General features: G+C 35.9%; 1 protein-coding gene across 6 annotated transcripts in view; it reads left to right on the forward strand.

Moving 5' to 3' along the window:
- CNTN5 (contactin 5) overlaps positions 1-22,154 on the forward strand; it is a 664,123-nt gene that overhangs the window by 296,082 nt on the left and 345,887 nt on the right. For all 6 annotated transcript variants that reach the window (XM_063329804.1, XM_063329812.1, XM_063329786.1 and 3 more), the window contains one exon: positions 5,740-5,869. In XM_063329804.1, the coding sequence (XP_063185874.1) occupies positions 5,812-5,869 (58 nt within the window). In that variant the 5' untranslated portion in view covers positions 5,740-5,811. The remainder of the gene's footprint in view (positions 1-5,739; positions 5,870-22,154) is intronic.

Genomic DNA, 22,154 nt, shown 5'->3' on the forward strand with positions numbered 1-22,154 from the left:
AAGCTATATTAACATCATGAATAAAAAAACCTTATAAAATATTAATTTAGATATTGAAAGTCCTGGTTGCTTGCCAGGAGGAACCTGACAAGGAAAGGTTCCACTGCAGAATAAACTTTTAATATTGTTAGCGATAAATTAAGTGTTCATAAAACAACTCAGAAATTGTTTTATGAAACTGCTAAAACTTGTGCTTTATTAAATTTTCTTTACAATAGGTTGAACTATTATTAAACCTTGAAAAGAAATGATCTTCCCTTGAGGTGATAATCAATCCTACAAGACGCCTTGCTGTTTACATTGGCTTAATATCATTTCACTTTCATTTGTCCTATAACAAATTCCACTGACATTTCATTGTAAAAGTGTCTATGGTATGACTTTTATCAAATATTAACTTAATATGTTTTTATTAAATTTAAACCATTTTGTAAATAGTATTGTCAAAAAGATTTTGGACTGAGCAAATTAATTCTTTATTGAAAGCAAGCAGGAACATGAATTCAATAGAGGTTATTTATATTCTGTATAACCAGTGTCTGTCATAATCATGGTCTAGTAGTTAACTTTATATGTAAATATATCATCAGGGAACTCTCAACAGACAAGTTCTTTTTAAAATTTTCCAGCTAAGCTATCTCCTCTGTTCATGATGAACTTTGTAACATCTGAGCCTTTGCTTTTCCAAAGCCTCTAATTCTCCACGGACTGAGTGTTACCAGGCCTGATACTCATGGGAAGAAGGGAGATGGGCTGAACTGCTGACTGTGGCAATTCTTACAAGCCCTGATTGAAGTAAAGGTTATGTGGGGAGGGACAGAGACTTCGGTGTTGATTAGAAGGCTTTATTTCAGTGCTTTAAACCGTGGATCTTCACTTAGACCTCCATCCTTTTCCAAGATTATAACAGGCTTTTTATAGAAGGCCCAGTCAGTGATACTTAGCTTGTTGCGTTTATTGATTTCATAGGTTTGCCACCTTGAGGAATCTTACTAGCAGTCTACTTGCACCTTAGGCCAACATGCTCCACTTACTAAATGTGAAGAAAGATATTTCATAAAAATACTATATAAAACCAAGTGAGTATATCTGTTCTTTGTAGGATATGCTTTTCTTTCAGTTCAGACATGTGAGTGACAATAGCTTAATTTCTTACTCTCTTCAGTTCCTGCTCTTCCAAGTCCATGTAGAACATCAGAATTGCTTGTCACTGGTGTTATTTCTCCATTATCTGTGAGCGTCTTCCCTTTTCTTAAGGAAAGGGAAATGAAATAGTTGGACTTGCCAGTAACTTGAGCTTTCCTCTAATATATATTAAAATAGGAAGAAGAAATATTACACGGGAAACCTTTTTTTGCGACAAGTCACATCCTTTCCTCTGAGCAGTAAAGTCACTGTAGAGACAAAGACTTGTGTTACACTGCTTTGAGACAGGATGTGGATTTAAGTAATCATCCCTTTCATGTTGGTACAGATAAATATGCATATGATGGAAAGGGGAATTGAGGTAGTGATAATGGAAGAAAGCACTTTGATATCAGTATCACAGCATCTATGCTAAAAGCTTCACTTCTTAACTATTTGAATTAAAAAAAGAAGAAATCTTTGCAGTTGTATATAAATTTATCCTAAGTGCCAGAAAACAAACATTATTGACAGTAGGTGCTAGTATTACTAAAAAGACCACAGTTTGACTGAATCTAGTTCAAGCATTTTGCACATAAGTGTTGACAACATTGCATAAGTACTCGTGCTCCAAGTATTCACAAATTCTTTTGGGAATCAGAACCACGAGACCCTTTCATTATATCCACCCTTTCATTACTAGCCAAAACAATTCATTAAAACACACTGAATAGGGAATGTTTTAATAAATTGTCTACAATTAGCACACGGAATTAAAACAAATTGCAAAGCAATTTGGCAGAAATTCTGGGGAAAACAAAGAAGAATGGGTAGTACCATGCGGAAATTGAAAACTGCATCTGCTGATTCTTTGTGCAAAACAAGAAGTTCAATTTTTTTAGATAAATTACTTGCTGCACATTATATACATCAAATTTATTTTAGATCTCTGATTTTTACAAATTGCTGTCAGGGAAAATTCATATCCTCCATGTGAAAAAAAAAAGCTCACTGAATTTGCATATTTTTTGAAGAAATCAGAATGAAAACAGGACAAGAAAAAAAATCAACAAATGTAGACATTCCATCCTTACTTGGAAAAACTAGACTGTAGAGCTTTGTCAAATCATGCTATTATGTAAAAGAAATCTATAGAACGTAGTATATGCTGGACAACTTCATTTTCTTTTCTTGCACTGAATTACCAATGAATCCATCAAACTGTTCCAAACAAGCCAGTTGGATTTTTGTGAGGCACAAATTTATATTTGGTGGGGAAAAAAAAAAAAAAGATACTGCTCAGCTGACATCATTTTAAAGTCCTTTTAAGCAGCATCTTCAACTGTATTCTTTTGCAATAGTAAGTGGCTGTATATTCTGTTCTATAGTCTTAGGATTAAAATGTAAATGCTGTTTTAAAAGATTCCTCATTCTAGGATGAAGGTAGTCAGGACTTGAAAGCAAATTCAGAAAATTAGCAAGATTTTCAAACCATGGACAACTGAATACTGTTTGCGTATGTGCCCTTAAGCTACTTTAAGAATAAGCCACTTTTAAGAACGAAAACTTTCTTACAAGATTTAAGAGAATATTCATTAACTGTTTTTAAAGGAGTAACACTTTTTTTTTTTTTTTTTAAGAAAGAAGATGGTCTTCTTAATGGTTTTAGTTCAGCTTTGGCCTTTTTGTTATAAGCATGAAGAAATTCTTCAGTCACACAAGAGTCTCTATGAGTGAGAGCCTTGTCATCCAAAATATCAGATAGGAGCCATTGATAGTAAAGTCGGGAGTTCATCCCCTCATTAAAGCTAGATCAGAAATTAGACTATATGCCTATATTTTTTAACTATAGCATTTTCATGCTCTTGCCTATATTATTTCACAGAAAGTACCTTTGTGATTATCCCGCATGCCACCCACGTGGTAGCCCCATACATGCCGCGTCATTGTATTTGTCAGACTGTAAGAACTGTACTCCTCAATTCTTAGGTGTACGTGTATCTGCCATGTTGCTATGCATTCCATTTGTCCATATAGCCAGTAAGTGTTGCCAGGTACCCCTGAAGAAACAAATATAAAAAAAAGTAAAGATGTGAGATCATGTAATTGTGGTAATAATCAAGATTTCTAGGTATATTTTTAAAACAATATACAGTGACATATTTTCCCCTTGCTTGTTTTGCTAGCGATTCTCCTACTGAGATAAACCAACTTATCTATACAACAAATATCCTAATAGAAAGGTCAGTGTCCAGCATTCATGACTTAATTCAGAGCATCTCCCTGTCATTGCACTTTGCTTTTACATTTTAATATGCCTGTGTAACAGGACTGAGGTTTGTTTTACGCTGATAGGGTCAGGTTATGTAGGTCACAGTTAATAGTTGTCACTTTAAAGTTGTTACAGCTATTTAGCTATAGGCTCCTTATCTCGAAGAAGTTATCATAACTCTGTTGTCTTTAATGAAACTCTCATTAAAAATATATCCTTTTCACAGAGAGCTTAAAATCATTGTGTTTTAAGGATGCAAAGAGCAATAAGTTAATCTTTTATTACGGTGTTCCCGTTGCTTTTTTTCAGTCATTCCTCATTCTGTTTCTGGTCTACCAATCACAACATTTAATATTATTTTCTAATGGTCTGATCCAATAATCGGACACAATGATTTGCACAATAATACCTAATGATAATAATAACAACAACAACAATCTCACACTTTAATGCTGGAAACATTGGTACATTATTCCCTATTTATGCAACAGAGAAATCACCAAGTTAACTAATTTCTGCGTTGCACCATTATAAAAGCAGCTCAAGAGAAGTGAAAAAAGAAAGAAGAAAGAGGGATAAAGTTGAGGGAGGGGGGAAGCTGAGCTCTACCCTTTTTAATAGATATGGCCATAAGGGAAAAAATTAAATATTAATGAAAATACTTATTTCCCAAAGGCCTGGGCAGCAAAGAATGCTGAACGAGATAATTCACTAACCAAAGGAACACAGTGACTGAAAAGCAGATTATCACTGAAGTGAAAATCAAAGGCAGCTGACATTAATAATTAATTGAGGAGGTTTCCTGTGGAGGTTTAGATGAGTTACAGGCACTATGTGTAAAGTCACTTGACTACCAGATTGTTATGTTCTCTTTCAGAAACGCTTGTATTAAGGTGTACACCCGGTATTAAGTTTGCCTGGTCTGAGTTACTTGGAAAGAAATGCAGTCCTAATTGGAATTTTTATCCGTGCCGAAAGCTGGACGTGCTGTGCTGTAAAAATGAAAACTGAAAAGTTACACCTTTATATTGTTGCACGAATCTAAACCAGCACCTAAACAGATCCTGTCATCTTGTGCTCACTGTGTGTGTCTCTATATGTGCATATATATATGTCTGTCCCCATATATGAGGGAAAGACTGTCAAAGTAGTTTACAAATGGCGATGCTCAGAGAGCAGTTGAAATTGTATAATCCAGCAGGGACCACTATGAAATACTTTTTTTTGGCAAACGTGTAGAGTTTTGCCTCTGCTCGCTTATTGTGAATGTTGTAACATACAGGATAGGTCTCCCAAAACAGCAACTGTGGCATGTAAATAAGGTGATTATAATTTGAAGGAGTCATCTCGAAAGGGTTTTGATAGGGGAACAAAGCCAAATTCTCCTTTGTCTCATTGTTCTGCCGTGTGGGATTGCTTTTGTAGTTGTGGATCACAACCTATAGGGGTTAAAGTTTCCTTAGGCTCCAAGAAGAGGATCTCAATGGCTTCCCGAAGAGATATGACTAATTAAGTGTAGGAAATGAACTTTAGCTTTGCACCTTAATTTTTTTCCAGTCAAAGACCAGAAGTACACTCATGTCCATACATCACCACCTGAAACATCTCATATTTTGGACTGAGTTTTCAGTCATTTGAACACCAAATCTCTAAGTTTTGATGTGTTGATGTTATGGATATTATCAAAGCAATAGCTAAGGACAGAGAGATCAAAGATGTATTGCACCAAGGTGTATGTGGAAATCATGGGACAGATAGGAAACAAAAACCTGAGGAGTGGTAGAGGAAGGTAAGTATGAAAAATCTGTTCTGTATAAATGGTGGTTGTTTCAAACGTGTTGGTAGATTCATTGCACAATGAATAAATTGCAAGACATGGGAATCTATTTCAACTCAATTTGCAAGTAATAAAGATGCCTGCATTTCCTAGAGCAAATTATTATTTTTGGGGTGGCTTTTTAAAATGCTTTATACCAAGTATCAACACATTGCTTTCAGGAAAAGAAGACCACATGCCAAGCTGTATGCTTTGAACAGGTTTTCTGTGAAAGACCTGTCTAAGTTTGGCTTTTTGGGAATTCAAAGCTTCAGTACACACACAGCTTTGGGGTAATGTCCATATATCCAAAGCGCTGCCACAGACATTTCAGCTATTAACACAGGTAACTACTGGAACAAGATCCGTCTGAGTATCTGTCAGGCTACCTGCCCCTGTGCATACAGAGTTCTTTGGAACTAGACTTTTAATTGCATTAGGACCAGCTTTGTCTTTTGAATTGTCTGTCATATTATTGCAAGATATTTGTAATTTTCTTAACAGAGATTTGTCTTTGTCTCGCTAGGCTAAGCTTTAATGAAGAAACGTCAACGTTGCTAACAACTGCACAAAGAGGGACTGAAGACCTTTGCGACCAATGATGTGGTTGTCATGGAAACTGTTTCTGTTTCTGTCACTCACTGGCTGTCTTTCAGGTAAATCAAAACAAAACCGAGAAAACTGCTTATTGTTTCAAGGCTATGAACTACAAACAGAAATAGGAAGATGTAAAAGCATTCCAGAGAAGATCAACAGTATTATTAAAAATATTTGTCTAAGTGGTGAAATTGTAAAAAGTTATATTGAGAGATTTACAAGCGCTGTCCATCTGCCTTAAATTTGCACATAAATCTGAATAACGTTTAAAAGCAAGGACAGCTACATATCTTATTTGAAATGGCAATGACAACTTTATTATTAAAAAAAAATAAAAAATTGGAAAATTATTAATTAGCATAGTGCTTACCTAAAGACTAAATGCTGAAGAATGTTTCACTTTGGGATCATGTTCTGGTTTTGGAAACTAGTTATTAGGTTGTTTTGGTTTTTCTTCATTCTTTGTATGTTTTATTGATCATTACGATTTTTGTCTGTGTAGTAAGTGTATTTCTTTTGCAGGTTTTTCTCTTGGCATTAGCTTAGTTGTCTTTACCTTTGCAAGTAGTCAAATGAGTTAATCAATAATCATTTAGGCTTCTCACATGAGAATTTTTGTAATTTGATAGCTTATTGTCTCTACTTGATCTTTTTTGCCTGCCCCTTTTTCTTAATGCTGCCCCTTATACTACTTCTCAACTAAACTACTCTTTTCTCAGATTATTCCCAAACTTATTGGTTTTGTGTCATCACAAGATGAAATTTAGTAAAAATCAATGAAATGAGGGATTTTAATTTGTTATAATACTTTGATATTGGACATAGGAATTTAATAATGGAAAATGCCCGTGAATATCAGTGTATATGCTTTGGATGCGTACATGAAACACTAATTTAATCTGGTTTTCCTCATGTAGCTTCCTTATCATATATTACCTAAGTCCATCACTTTTGGACAGGGAATATCTTTCTCTTTTGTCTTGTATTGTCAGGCACATTATCAGTCTCGGTAACATTTGTATTTTGGTGATTCTAGTAGTAGTGTCTTACAACCACCATTAATGTAATTTTAATATTTTTAAGTTGAAAATTATACTTTTATTGTTACAATTTCCAAGAACGTTGATGCAAAATTTTGAAGCATTTCAGAAATTCAAATCTAGAATTTATTCATAAGAATTGTATCTTCAAGCTTGCAGATTTTAACAGTTAGAAGTCAACATCTGGCAGAAGGTATTACACAGTAAAATTAACGTACCTGAGCCTGCAGTTGGTTTCACATAGCTAAAATCTCCTTATCTGCAACTGCTGTTAAACAGAATACTTGTAAATAGTAGGGTTTGCTCCAAATAGAATTATTTAGCTCTGTACAACACGATAACGTGTTGCAAAATTTGTGAGAAACAGAATTGCCATATGCTGGCAATTCTATATACTGAAATTTCATATACAGGAATGAGATTCAGCTGTTTATCACAGCCATTGTTTAAGTACGTTTATTAAACCAACATCTTGCAAAGGCATTAGAGCATTAGCAGTCACTAATTCCAATATAGCCTTGAAATACATAACTACTTTGGAATTTAAACTGAAAGTCAGTATTTACACAAGTATTTTATTTAAATAACAGAATACCCTGAAAACTCTTCCCAGTCATTCCGCACCATGTTTAAAATTAAGTGACTATTCCTCTCATCTGTTGATGTATTACTTATATCTGATGGTTTCTAAAGCACTCCTCTTTTTACATTTCATTTTGATTTGGGATTCTTTAGGATTCTTAAAGATTTATTCCATATTACTGGAGCAGATTTAGACTCCTATAAGAAATAATTTTTAACCGCAGTAGTTGTTTTCACATGCTGTTGAATATAGTGTGATAACACATATATTTTTCCCATACACAAAGATAATTTTGTAATGATTTAATTAATAATAATCATTCATTAGAAAATGTGATGCTGTAAGAGCTGAAATTAAGCAAAGATAAAATTGGGTTCAAAGTTATTTTAATTAGATTGTCAGCATAACTGATAAATTACTGTCTCCATACATTTCACATTTGATTATATCATTCTGCATTTGCAGCTGCCTTTATATTTTCAGCATGCCTATATATTCCAGCACTCGCTAGAACATGTTTACAGCTGCAAATAGTTCCTACAGCTGATGCAATTCAAGGTGGCCTAGAAGTTAGATGCCTGAATGCGCTGTTCTTAACGATAGAGCAATAGATATTGATGCTCCTTCAGTAAGATAAAGTTCATTCAATTCCTGTTGTTTTGGGCTTTGTTAAAATTCAGTACTTATCCATTAAATCATCAGATGATGGGATCACTCTTAGCAGCAGCCAGTGTTTGGAAGAGAGTACCACATTGTTGTATTGATTTTGCAGTGGGGAGGGAAATCATCCAAGAAGAGAATAGATGACCTCTGTAGTGTGTGTCAACTCTATTTTTATATTATTTTTATCTCAAAGCTGACCCTGTTATTTTGGGGTTTGCTTATACGTGAATGTATGCAAGTGTGCTTAAGCTAAGCGGAAAATAATTTTTGGATGGAGAAAAGTATATTGTTTTCTGAATACAAGACTGAGGACTGAATTACGTCTTTTACTTAGATTTAAGTATTTCAGTGTAAGCAAAAAGTAGTCTGGGACTACAGCTTACAGTTACACACTTACATTCTCAGAAACTTTACATTTCTGACGTTATGAAAATTAGCAGATGCAAAGAAGGTCTCAAGACTGATAATATGTTGCTTCTTTTCTTATGGTGTATTATCGCCCTTCAAATCAAACTGGAGTTTAAGAAGAATTAAGCTGTCATTTTAGACCTAGAGTCTTCCTCACTTCTTAACTGGCAGTTGGAAAAAATACTTATTTTGGAGTTTTTTGGTTTTTTTTTCTTCTTCCTGTGAGGCTTTCCTGTAGGGAAAGACCTCAAGCTGTAAGGGAACAGGTTACCAAGAAGGAACAATTAATCTGATGTTCAGAGGAGCTTTTCACATTCGATTTGGTTACAATAATATCTGAAGTGAGTTCAGAGGTGGCCACCTTAAATTAAAATCAAGTTCATCAGAATTTAATCTGTTGATAATTTTTAACTTTCATGAGCTTATATATACAAATACAGTTACAAATTATAGGTCCAAGGCATTTTAACAGGTGTAATTGTGATTTTTCGACGAAAATACATAGAATGTTACAGTATATGGCATCAGCAATTTTGTCTTGTGGATGATTTGGTCACCTGTGTGTTCCTCGTACGTAATCATGACGTTATGATTTGGATGGCGCCATCCTATGTACAGTGGGACTGGGGGTATGTTCCTGGGGTTTTACTGTCCTGGTTCCCCATAATCACTTTGCAGTCTGCTTTTATGTGTATAGTAAAGGCTGTTTATTTTTGGTTCACACTAGTAAAGGTACAGAGAACCTTTTCTTTGTCTGGAGTTGCTAAGGTTTCCTTGCACTGATTTCTCAGAGAAGCTGGAACTGAATATTGCTGAAAGGCTTTGTTTTAAAACAGCACACCCTAACATTGAAAGAGACAAACAGGTATGTCTCTTTGTGTTTTGGACGAGGAGAAATATTTTTTAAACCGAACAAAACCACATCAGATTATTAGCTCATGGTTAATAGAAAAAGTAAGACTGTGGCTCCTATTTGCAAATGTAAGGCACTTGACAAAAGCCAGCTTGAGAGTAGGGCTCCTGTCATTCTTTTCGATAATTATTGCTTCCTGTGACAAGACTTTTAAAAGTTTAAATGTATGCTAAAGATTACATAATAGAGTGAATGACATTTATAGAGTTCTGGTTCTGTTTTAATCTAACCTATATCCCTTATGCCTTTTTGTTCCCCTGCCCATTTATCTACTTCTTCTGTGTTATTACCTGCTGCATGTTAATCGGGTCAAAGCAAGACTCATTTTCTCTGTAAGGCTTTATAATTCATGACATCGATAAAATTATGGGTATAATGAAAGTAGCAAGGCTTTGCAAGATGGGGGGAGTACATCTGAGACACAGTGGTCACTGCTCATAGTGCCAAGTGGATAAACTCTTGTCCTTAAACCTAATCTCTATGTACTGTTCATTTATTTTTCACATAAAACATTCTCACTACCAAGCAAAGACTCCCTAAATAGTGAATTTTTCTCTGTATCCCTCAGTATGGTGCTCAAAATTAAAACCAGCATGACTTTCTATGAACAGTTGCTTGCTAGAATATGATATGAATGGACACTTAGAAAAAATGCTCTGAAGTAAGAAAGCATATGTGGAACAAACACAGTGTCCTGTCCATTTTTGACCTACAGCTGGCAGCGATCTGAGGTGCTTCTTGTCTTTTATTATGTCCATCCCACTCCATCTGGCTACTTGGAGGCTTTTAGGAATTTTCTTTATCATCTGTGCTTATCAGCTTCCAAAATGCATCTCAAACCTGCTAAATATGTGACTTTCAGAATTCCATCAGCCACTGCCAGGATTAAAATTCATAGCCTAAGGTTCATAAACTCATTAACCAAACCGTATAAAATATGCATACCACTCTGACTGCCAGGACTATTTCTTGTTTTTATTTCTTCTCCTTTTAGACAATGTCCTTCCTATATCAGAGCAGGCAGTATGTGAAAGTTTGCAGCTGTGCCAAATGAATGATGAACACATGAATGACCGGTGTTCAGCATTGATAAGCCTATACAATTAACCACCTCTCCCCTACCCCCCAGCCCCTGCACTGACACTATAGCAAATACCATGTAACTTTGTCACCTTTGATAGCTGAGCGTAAAAGCTGGAGACAGAGCTCTAGATAAGGACTGGTGCCTGGGGACTTTCACCTTCTCAGTCTTCCAGGTGAAATGGAAAAGTCAGAACACGCTTAACCCTTCTACTGCCCATCCTGAAATACTGCGCTTGCAGGCAGCGCAACACAAGAGAAGAACAATTTGTCACACTGCTGAAATCCAAGGGAGACTGCTACCCACATTCTCATTCCTGGATTCAGTGCTTAATTGAGTTGGGGAGGAAAGCACTTACCTGCTGAATGTTGCACTTTGTATAATTCTCCATTCAAAAAGAGAATGGAAAGGTAAACATTATTTACTGCTGCCAGAATCCTGAAGTGTGTTTAATGTTAAGCAATCAATCAGGAGCGTTAAAAATGGGAAAAGTTGTGGTCATGAAAAGTGGCACTTTGAGTATGTACATAAGAAAATATTTTTATGAGAAACCCTCTGCTTGTTTGCATGTGTGGGGTTTTTTTCTGTGTTTACAAATTTCTGGAATAAATTATTTAGATTTTATACCTAATTGGGGCTATGTAATGATACGCTGACTTGCTGAGATGTGGTGATTCAACTTGCAGGATACCAAACGTTAGGCAACCATGAGGTGCCTTTCTTTTATCATGGAAGTAATTGATGTGCTAGGCCTTTTCAGGGCTAAGACCATAGTAAATGTGAGCAATAATTAGAATCAGAACAAAAACATTATAATGTATACAAGAGTTAAACTAATGATTGATATTTCATGACATAAGAGTAGTAACACATCTGGTAATATCACTGGCATACTAGAACATATTTTGATTACCTACCTAACTATACTTACTCAGTTTAATACGCTTCGGTTGTTCATTAAAAAGTTCCTACTTCCTAATAAGCTCTTATCAAAAAGTACCAGTAGCAAACTGGTACTCATATTAGTTCCAGTTTAGAATTGGGATGACAAACCTTCTTTCTCCAGAAAAAAATTATGATACCTGCTGAAAAATAGATTCCAGTCATTCTGTTGTCACCATCAATCTGGAGAACCCTTAACCTTCACATCTGTCCTCATTTTTGTGTTTCCCCTTCGTTGGTGGATAAGTCTTAATGTGACAGACTCTTTAGAGTGAGCCTATTGCAATCTGCTGCTTTTAAAACATTTTCTGTTACATTAGATATGATACTAAATCACATGGTTTTTGCTGATAGAATTTTACAAAAATACGAAGCAATGTTTTTGTGTTAAGATAGTGATTTTACCTTTCTGTCTGGCAATTTACTCAGAAATATGTATTGATTTCAAGATTACACAATAGGATAATGGCTCTACTACTTCGCTTCATATTTTTAAAATGATATTGGAGATGACATGCTGTAGGGATTCAGTCCTGACATTGTACTCCTGGTGTCTCATCTGGACCTGGAGTCAAAATGTCAATCAGTATTACCAGTTTATAATGGTTTAGATTAAACTTTGCTCATCTCTCTCCATCTTTGTGTTTAAAATAGTAAAGACTAAATCTCTTAACTTCAAAACTCCATCATTTGAAGCGAAGGATGCTCAATGTCTATAGCACTGTTATAACCTAGCATTTATATCAGAGTACAATAAGAGTGAGTCATTGTGTTTTGCTTGATGTTTTGCCTGATTTTTGATTTTTTTTTTTCTTAGAGATTTCAGACTGCCTGTTTACTTTTATGGGCTAATAGAAAGATAATGGGCTAGTAGGAAAATAATTGTAATAAAACCACAAAAGCATCTTTGTAAAGTCCTGCTAGTAGGGAGAACTCTGCTGCTAAGAAGCTGTCACAAAGAGCCAGGCAAAACAGCAACCATGCAGGCAGATTCATCTCATTTAACTTGAATGTTTGCGTTAGAGAATAATTGCCCTCCTTCCCTAAATAGTTAATGGACAGAGACAGCGCTTGTAAAAGGTAGCTAAGCCCATCTGAATCTGAATTACTTTCTGGAATTCCGCACTAAAGCAGACTAATTGCTAACATTAAGGCTATGAAATTAGACCTTTTTCAAATTTTTGCGTGATTAAAGAACATAGAGAGAAAGAATATTTCTGGACATATATTAAATACTCATAACAATGGTAGATATGGAAGAAAAACACAACTTTTGTCCTAAGGTAGCGTATGCAAAACTATCTCAACATAGCAGTGAAAGCTTTGAGGAAAAATGAACAGTTTTGAGTGTTGGGTCAGTGAGAAGTGTCCAGACTGTGGGTAGACTATGAATACTGCTTCATCAGGTTGTCTCCTTCTCCTGGCTGTGGGACGGCTCAGCATAGTCAGGCATGTGTTACGGAAAATGCTCCTGCCGTGGGGTGCCAGGAAGAGATAACTGACCCCCAAGCAGCTTCCTGACTTTGAATGTCTTAAGCAGTAACAGCAGGTGGTGAATTGCATTATTTGCTCCTGAGCATATTCAGGAACTTTGTCTTTACACCCAGCACCTCCAGTTAGGTACCATTTGCGGCAAGGCAATACATCTCTAACCTGTCACTAAAAGAGGCTCACACAGTTAATATTTAATAAAGCACTTTGGTTACTAGGACAGTCAATCTGTTCTATTTGATAAATGTTGCTTTTCTTTACCCCAAAGTAACATTAAAATTTGTAGCCACTGTAAACAAGGTCATAGAGTCTGCGTAGATACTAACTTAGCATAATCGCTAGAACGAACCACCAAGCACACCTCTCCGCTAGCATGGAAAATGTTTACCTTCAGCCAAAAGTTCAGCTGAAGAGGACCGTGGAGGACAGCCTTCCAGCTCTATGCAGCACAGTGGAAGATGGCATCTGCCAACTCAAGGCAGCACTCAGGATCCACTGGTTTAATTCATAAAGCCTGTTTCCTACTGCCAGCCAGCAAGATGTTCAAAGTAGCTCTGAGTACTTTCCCCAGATATTCCATCTCTTACTTTTCTAACAGGGTGGGTGACACTTCACCAGAAGTCCTCATCCCCAGGAACCTCTGCTGCTTTCATCCGTACTAACGGCAATCCAGCAGCTGTGCAACACTGCAACAGTGCTAAGGGGTTTTTGTAGGAATATTTGTAATAGGCTTGCTAGAAAAAGTAATTCATTCTATGAAGTGACTATCATTTTTCCAAAGTGTGTTTCTAGATGGCCACTTCTCATGATCAGAAATAATAAAAACAATAACACTGTGTCTCAACAAGAAACTGAGTCTGTTTTCCCATTCTTCTAGTGCCAGCCATGTACAAGGAACGGTTAGCTCATAATGCAGAATAATTTCCAGTTTCAGTGAAGCACTAACAGAATAACAAATACATAATAAAATAAGTCATTAACTTCATTTCAAAAAGTCATTAGAGGCTAGAACAATGTTTCTTAAGCATTGGCCTGGGCTTTTCTAATAGGAATGCAATAAAAAGGCAGTGAAATCTTTGAAATGATGACAAATTCAGCTTTGAAATTAGATACAGTTTGCTAGTAATGAGGTTAAAACAATATTGGAACAGCTCTACTAGGAAAGCTGGCGAATATGACAATGCTTCAAGTCAGAAAGCAAAATTAAATATCTTTAAAAATTAAATGTTTTATCAAGTTTCTAATAGAAATTCTATAAAGGATGTGAGTGAATGTGTGCGTGTGCCTGCATGTGCCTGTGTTGGAATAGCTTAATACTGGGTTGCCTTCTAAATAATTTTGGATTGCATTAATCCTTATGTTCTTCTCCCCCCACCTTCCCCAGCCTTTTTCCCTTGCAAGTTCATTGAGAGCACAGCAAGCTCTCTGTTGCTCTCTGACACTGCTCTGGTCAGAAGTTTCTCAATGTGATATCAAATTATCAGGCTAGACATATTCATCAGTCTTCCTGTCTTTACTGTCATACAACCAGATGAGCAAGGTGGAAGAACAACCAGATTGTTGGTTCACGAACAGCTCCTATTTCAAGCAATAGTACCTAGTGTTTTTAACCCTAAGAAATGCCAAGCTCAAACCTCATAGAATTTAATTTACAGGTTGCCTCCTACCTATAGAAATAGAATATAGGAGTATGAAAAACCTTCTTTCTTCTAATTGGTGAGAATTTGCCCTAAATGGCTGAGAAAATATTACACTGTACATCAAGACCATAGAAAAAACCAAACCAAACCAAAAACAACTGTAAGAGGGTTTTATGTATTTATTTCTCATTGCCCAATTCCAACATTAGGTAGCAAGCATATTATTGGAAGAATTCCCTGTGTCCTTGGGACTTCCAGACTTTACTTTTCTTTGATTAAACTTTCCAGGCAGGACTCTTCAGGTGGTATACTGAAAAACGTGTATGGGGATCTCTTCAGTTTTTACATGGTATGGTCAAATATATTTGGCAACAAGAAGAGATTGAACTGACAAACCACAGACCACATGTTTGGGTTAAATGAAAGCTCCCTGCTCATTCAAATGCAAAAGATTGTTTTAGCAAACGAAATCACAAAAACTATATGGGGGAAACCAAATGGCTACCATGGACTGAATAAATTTAAATAATAAAAGATGGAAGTATTTGTTTAACTTCTGGGGAAAAAAATCAGAATGATCCAAGGAACTAAACTTATTTCTGTACTGGAATGAAAAGTCACATACTTATTAAGGTTATAAACTTTCTGCAATGATACGAATTTTCTCCCACAGCTTAAGTCCATAGCTTCTCTACATGTGATAATTAACTGCATTAGGGGTAGTGATGAGATAACCTGCCTCCTTGCAAATATTCTCCTCTGCTCCCTAGGTGGTAACTATTTTTTTCTTGCAGATTTGCCCATCTGAGTAGTGGCAGTAGGTTAAACTCTGAGCGATCCTACCCAATATGAAGTTAATGTTAGTTGCCTACATGACACCTGAAGAAGTCTTCACATGCTAAAAAAACTACTGGGGTTTTCTTTCTCCGTTTATCAGTTGATCATGGCCTTACTACCATTTGCAAACACTCCTTTTTGGAGCCACCCCGAAAAAGTAGGCATGAACCCCTGTGTTGAGAACCTGGTTTGTATTTGCAAAAATTAATAAGTTACATAAGAACAAAATCTGCCACTTTCTCGACATTGGAGGCAAGCTGGCTGATGTGGAGAGGTCACATAGCTTATCAAATAATGAATAAATACACTTCATATGTATATGAACACCTGAACACAGGTAGCTATGAGTGAACTTCTTGCTGTTCCAAACTTAAAAGTGCACTTGTGAACTCTATAGCTGCCTTTGTTGAAATTGCTGCTAGCGGTTTGGTGAGAGCAATTTCTTAACTGCAGTGTAACTAAATCTCTACCCTAAACTGAATGAAAATAAAGTGTGAAAAATAAATATCTCATCTGTCAAAGGGTATGAAATGTGCATATATTGTTCAGTGCTAAGACTGTGGGAGGCAGAGTTTATTGAGCTCCGTGCAGCACCGTGACTGGTAACTGTTTTGCTCAGTGGACTGCTTTGATAGGTAGGTTTTTCCTTATTAAGTGCAGTAGTGTGAAAATGCTGATTATACTGAGGAACATATCCTGCGATTTTGGCTTTTATTCAGCATGGCTAGCTGTGCTATGTACTGAGGCCACTTTCTGTAGTGATTTTTGTTTACTTCATTGGATTTATTAACCTTAATGTTGGGTATTCAAGTAGAAAGGCTTTATCTAATAATTTGGTAAATACTCCACCAGAGTTGGCTTTGGTCAGGATTTTTGTGTGGTTGTGTGTGTTGGGGGAGTGAGGGGATTGCGTAGTTTTTAAAATTTTTTTGACTTAGCATCGCTACAACTGATGCCGCTCATGAGCTCAGTGGTTAAATAGTTCATGTACTGATGGTGTCCAGTGGGGCGTGAGCCCTGTGGCCTCTGCTTCTAGTGTTTGCCCTTAATACGGTGTGCAACTGTGAAAAGGAGTGTTTTAGTCAGGGCACTACAGGTAGTGTCAATTTAGCTCAGCACAAAGCTGTAGGTGGTTTTCTATGGCTCACCACAGAGCCATTAACACTATCATCTTTGCTCAGCACAGAACTGCAAGTGATAGTATTTAAACTCCCTATAACACTGTGAATGATAGCGTTCTCATCTTGTCCAGGAAGAAATGTGAAGACAGGCATTCTGACTAAGCCTGTGATTTAAGCGAGCCAGATAAGGAAAGAATATAGTCTCATCATCTGCAAGAGGATGCGGCATCACTGAAATTTAGCATTGATTTTTTAAAGTGATTAAAAAAGGACAATGAATCACAGAGTCAGCAGATTTCAGAAGAAAAAATACGAGTATATTCATAAATAACTCCTGACATGAGCACCAGTGTAACTTAGCAGTTCCGAATCCCTCTCTGGAGATGCTGCTTTTCTCTTAGTCCTGTGGAAACTGCTCTTAAATGAGGTGTTTGAGCTAGATGACTAAAGCAAGTGGTGTGAATATTGTTCTCTAACTCTCCAAATGGCGTTCACTTGCCATTGAAGCACTAACCTGCTCAAAAAGCTGAGAGTGGAAAACCTCTCACAAAGGATTTTAGAATACAAAATACACAATAAAAAGTAGAAAGAAAAATGCTGAAATATCTAATATCTAATATCTAAAACATGCTGAAATGTTATAAATCTGCTTACATCACAGATGGGCAGAAGGAGAGAAGGGAAGTGATTACATCTGCAGGTACATAAACCCAGCCCAATGGTGTGTACCTGTGCTCTGATTTGGTGACTTTACTCACCTGGGACTATAGGAAACATTACATTTGTGTAGAGTTTACATTTGTGCCCTTAGTTTGCTTTCTGTAATAAAGTAGAATAATTACATTTTATCTAATATAATTACTGTCCAAAGTAGTATATTTTGCTGTTTGTAGTATATTTATTCTTCACTGTATACTTGTTGTTTGGTGATCATTTTGGATAGCATCCGTGTTTTCCATTTGCTGGACAGTGCTTAATACTTCTTAGTCACTAATCTGCTGGTTTGGATTTATCACTCTAATACATTTAACACTCGTAATAGAGGTTAAAGAAATGATAGTTAAGTCCACGAGCGTGACAATTAAGCTAAACTGAAGATAGTAAAACCCATCATTTTAACAATGATTCATCAAATCCCCTCACTTCAGCAGAAGCTTGGAAAACTTAAAAAAAAAATCAATAAAACTGGTATTAAGAATGAAAAGGTATATAGAGAATAAAAAGCTAGTTTCTCGTAATTTTTCCTTTTGTATCTGTAGTAGGCTTGTATGGCATTTACAAATCAGTAATTCTGATTATTTTACGTAATCTGGAAGACACTTTTCAATTAGCAGTGCTGTTATTCAATAAAATATTTGAACGCTGCAGAATTTTAGAAAATATTGATTTCACTCTAATTTGTGACTTGCAGAAACACCACACAAACCACTGTGGATGTAGTATAATAATATCTCTATTTAGCATACCAAGAATTTAAAAACTCGACCAGTGAACTCAGTTGTAAATTGACAATCCAGTAAAGCTTCCCCAAAGAGAATGGTGAAAATGGTCTGCCTCATTCATGAAAAATGAATTTTATAGCATCTGAGTGCCTTAGAACTATAGAAAAAAAAACCCCAAACCCTTGACGTGCAGAAATACCAAAAGTTAACCAAATACTTTTACTTATCCTTTAGCTATTATTCATTTCATGTGAAATAAATGACCTAGAAGCAACTGTCTTGGCCATTAATGGTGCCAGTACATTTTTTCTTGATTAGTCCCTTTTGCTCTTTGTATTTCAAAACTTCACTGTGCTGTTTGAATTTCAAAATGTCACTTGTTTTTTAAACTCTGTGGGAAGATGTCAGTTACTGATAATCTGAAAGATAAAATAATTTCTGTTATGTGTGAAATCAGATATTTAGATATACAAGAACATTTTTCTAAATGTTATAGTATTCCCTCTTGGACATCCTAAATATATATGAGAATTAATTCTTCAATTGAGTTGCAATAATTTGTTAGAGAGTATGAGATACAGTCTGTGAATATGTAAACTTTATCAACAAGTAGCGATGGACTTAAATAATGACCAAATTAGGGAACTCATACAGGAATGCCCACAGTGAAATGAACAAGAAACTGCACCTGATTTTTCCTTAAGTTACTTTCATCATTTATTTGGGCATTGCTTAACTCATTGGGTGAAATCTAAAATCTGATTTAGTTTGTCTAACATTTGGTATAGTTTGTCTACGTCTAGTTTAGCTTGTCCAACAGAAAAGAGTGCAAGACAAACAAAAACATCTAAAAGCTGACCAGTTTGTACCTCTAGGATTCTATTGCATTCTTGAGTTTTAAGGTTGTGTCATCGTTAAATATTTAAGAACTGTTCAATTGTATCTTTAAGGATGTCGAAAGAAATGGCAAATACTTGATTTGGAAAATTATCCTACATGTGCTCCATTGCAGTTCAGAATTTCCTCTGTTAGAGTAGATTTAGGACTGTAAAAAAGGTACTTCTGTGAACAAATGAAAAAAAGAAAAGAAATTTCCTCTAAAACTCTCTCTCAGTCTTCTGTCTTCTGTTCGTCATAGTCTTAAATAATTGCTGTAACTTGTACTGTAGTCTCTGGTCATTAAGGCTATAAATTTGCATGTCTCCCAACTTGCACAGACGTTTACTGCGTACTGTAGTGCAATGTGACGGTATAGCGGACGTACCACACTATCTTTTGTTAGCAGCATTTTTAAGGTTTCCGGAGTTTTGTTGTACCTGTCACAACCTCAGTTCTCCAGACAGGGAAAAAAATCCACAGAGTTTAACACCGGATAAAATAATTGGAAGTAATGATAGCATTTTTGCCATAACTTCTATTGCTCCTCTCATTTATTACAACTGCTTGAATTTTTAAAATATCTCCTATACCAATAAGAGAGGATAAGTTCCTTTAAAATAATAATAAATAAAAAAAATCTAAGAAAAATTAAATAGGCAATCTAAAGCAAAAATTTAGCCTTCTACTTGTGTGTGATATATGAAAAAAAATATTTGTTCATTTCAATAGCCTTTCAAAGTAACCCACAAGGTCTTTTTTACTTTTAGGTTTCTTCTGGTCAGCTGTTCTTATATTTGATGATAAGGTTTTAAAATGCCTGGGATAAGAATTTTTATAACAAGCAAAATACTTTAACATGATTAAATGAAATATTTTCTGACTTAAGAAAGTTATGATTAAAAATATTTCTAATTCTTAGCAATACTTTGAAAAGGAAATTATTGAGTTCCAATAAAATAGTTTCCACCTTGATAAAGTATATTTTCTCATAGAGTTCTGTAATTAACTTTTCTTAATTATCCTGATTTTTACATTATTCATGTCAGTGAAAAAGTTCATTTTTAAATACCAATTAATCTTCCAACTAGAAAGAAGGCATATGCCTTCCTACAAAGGCTTCTGATTTTCGACCTGAGTCTTGCTGGAAAATTTTTATTATATCTGTTCTTGTGGACTGTTGAATAAATTTCTCCTTTCCTTCTTTTTCTTACACACATCCATCAGTTTTCCTTCTACAACAGCTGGTTTGGGAGAAGCCCCATATTATTTCATTCAGCAGTGTCGGCAGTGCTGCAGAATATTCTAAAAAGCTCTTAATTCCTACAATATTTGGAGGTATCAAATAGAGATATTATTCATCTGTGTAAAATATATAAAGATGTAAGTAATTTATCAGACTGACTCAAGGGAGGTAAGTCTTACTAAAGACAGAATTAATCATAGTGTTTGTGGTATTTTCTTGATGTTTAAGAAATGAGAAATTGTAAAATAAAAAAGCTAGTTCTAGTCCCAGCATGCTATTAATGAGGGGTTTGTGGCATGAAATAAAAGTAAAGGATTAAAAATAGATCTATGTCCTGTTCCTAAATCCACAAAGAATTTTAATGTATCTGCAGAGAAATTCATCAAAACTGCCTTCCAGGGCTCTGATCACAATATTCTCATAATTCATTTTGAAGTAAATTTGTCTAGCATTTGCTTAATTTATCTAAGAGTAACCAACACACAAAAAATTAGTGCCAAAAGTAGCAACTGATGAATTCATTTCCAGTTGGGAGCCTTGAAACTCGTCTTTGCTCTGGTTATGAAAGCATATCTGCAGCACGTTACGTTGCCTGCACAGGGTGCTACAACACTGTAAAAGGATTCTCATGTCTTTAAGAGTCTGTATTGTGGGAACTGGTTGGAAAAGTTCTTGCAGTTGAACCCAGAAAACGTGTTTTATTCCTGGCAGAGATGTTTTTGTTAGTGTGGAAGTTGTTTTGTTCTCGTGTCTGGTGAGACATGACCACAGCTAGCAGTGATACCAGTAGCAGTTTTCCTGCATGCCAAGTTTAAGTTGCAAATGGATAAATATCTACCTTTGCTTTTAAGCTTTTGTTAGGAATTCCAGGAATCAGACACTTAGACATGACTAATACTCAAGGCCATACGCTAGCTAAGATAAACAAGCCCCTATGTTCTTCATGTAATAATATAGCAAGATTGTAAGTCAAATTTTAGATTAACAACATATTATTACGCCAGCAGGCAAAGATTTCTGTTAATCAGTTCGCAATTAGTCCCTCTTATTTCTAATCTCAGAGTATTAGATATTGATGGAATTAATAGATTAGCAGCTTCACCTTAATGGTGTCAAACAGGCCAAAATGCAAATCGGGATTGCTTTTAATGGGATTTATTGATTTATGTGCATATGCTATTTAATCAGGTTTGTGCTTGACCTACACAATTGCTTTATATTTTGGCATATAAGAAAATGCAGGCATCCCCTTGTCATATTAGGAAATAATTTGTTGTTTAAGAAAATTTCTCCATCATGCCACTTTTAAGATTTGCCAGTAGAGCTGGTTTTGCATGTCCTTCACATGCTACACCCCATTCTCCCAGCAGCAAGTCTATATTCCTTTCATTCTTGCTTCAAACTGAAGTTAGAAAAAAAATTCAGGGACGGTGTTGAATTATTATGTACTGAGAAGAGTCAGAAAATGAGACATTGTGCTACTTAGAGATATCACAGAATCACAGAAACTTCAGAGTTGGAAGGGACCTCTAGAGATCATCTAGTCCATCTCCCCTGCTAGAGCAGGATTGCCCAGAGCACATCCCTCAGGGCTGCATCCAGGAGGGTCTTGAAAATCTCCAGAGAAGGGGACTCCACACCCTCCCTGGGCAGCCTGTTCCAGTGCTCTCTCACCCTCACCGTAAAGAAGTTTTTCCGTGTATTTGAACGGAACTTCCTATGTTCTAGCTTGCGCCCGTTGCCCCTCGTCCTGTCACTGGGAACCAATGAAAAGAGTCTGGCACCATCCTCCTTCAACCCACCCTTTAGACACTTGTATATGATGTTGGTATAACCTATTTAAGACATCTCCATGAGCTTCTTAGGAAATGTTAAAACATCACAATAATGTGAGATCAAAAATTCAGAAACGGGTTTATCTGGACTTTTAAAACAAGCTAGAGAATTTTGACCTGTGGCTCCTGCAAGTGCAAAACGTGTTAGTCACATCAACTATTCTAATCTCTCTATTCCCTCAACCAGGCCCAAAAGAGCATCCCTGTAATTCACAACCAGTGAATA

This window comes from Chroicocephalus ridibundus, chromosome 1 (genome assembly GCF_963924245.1).
Source record: "Chroicocephalus ridibundus chromosome 1, bChrRid1.1, whole genome shotgun sequence".
NCBI classification, from domain to species: domain Eukaryota; kingdom Metazoa; phylum Chordata; class Aves; order Charadriiformes; family Laridae; genus Chroicocephalus; species Chroicocephalus ridibundus.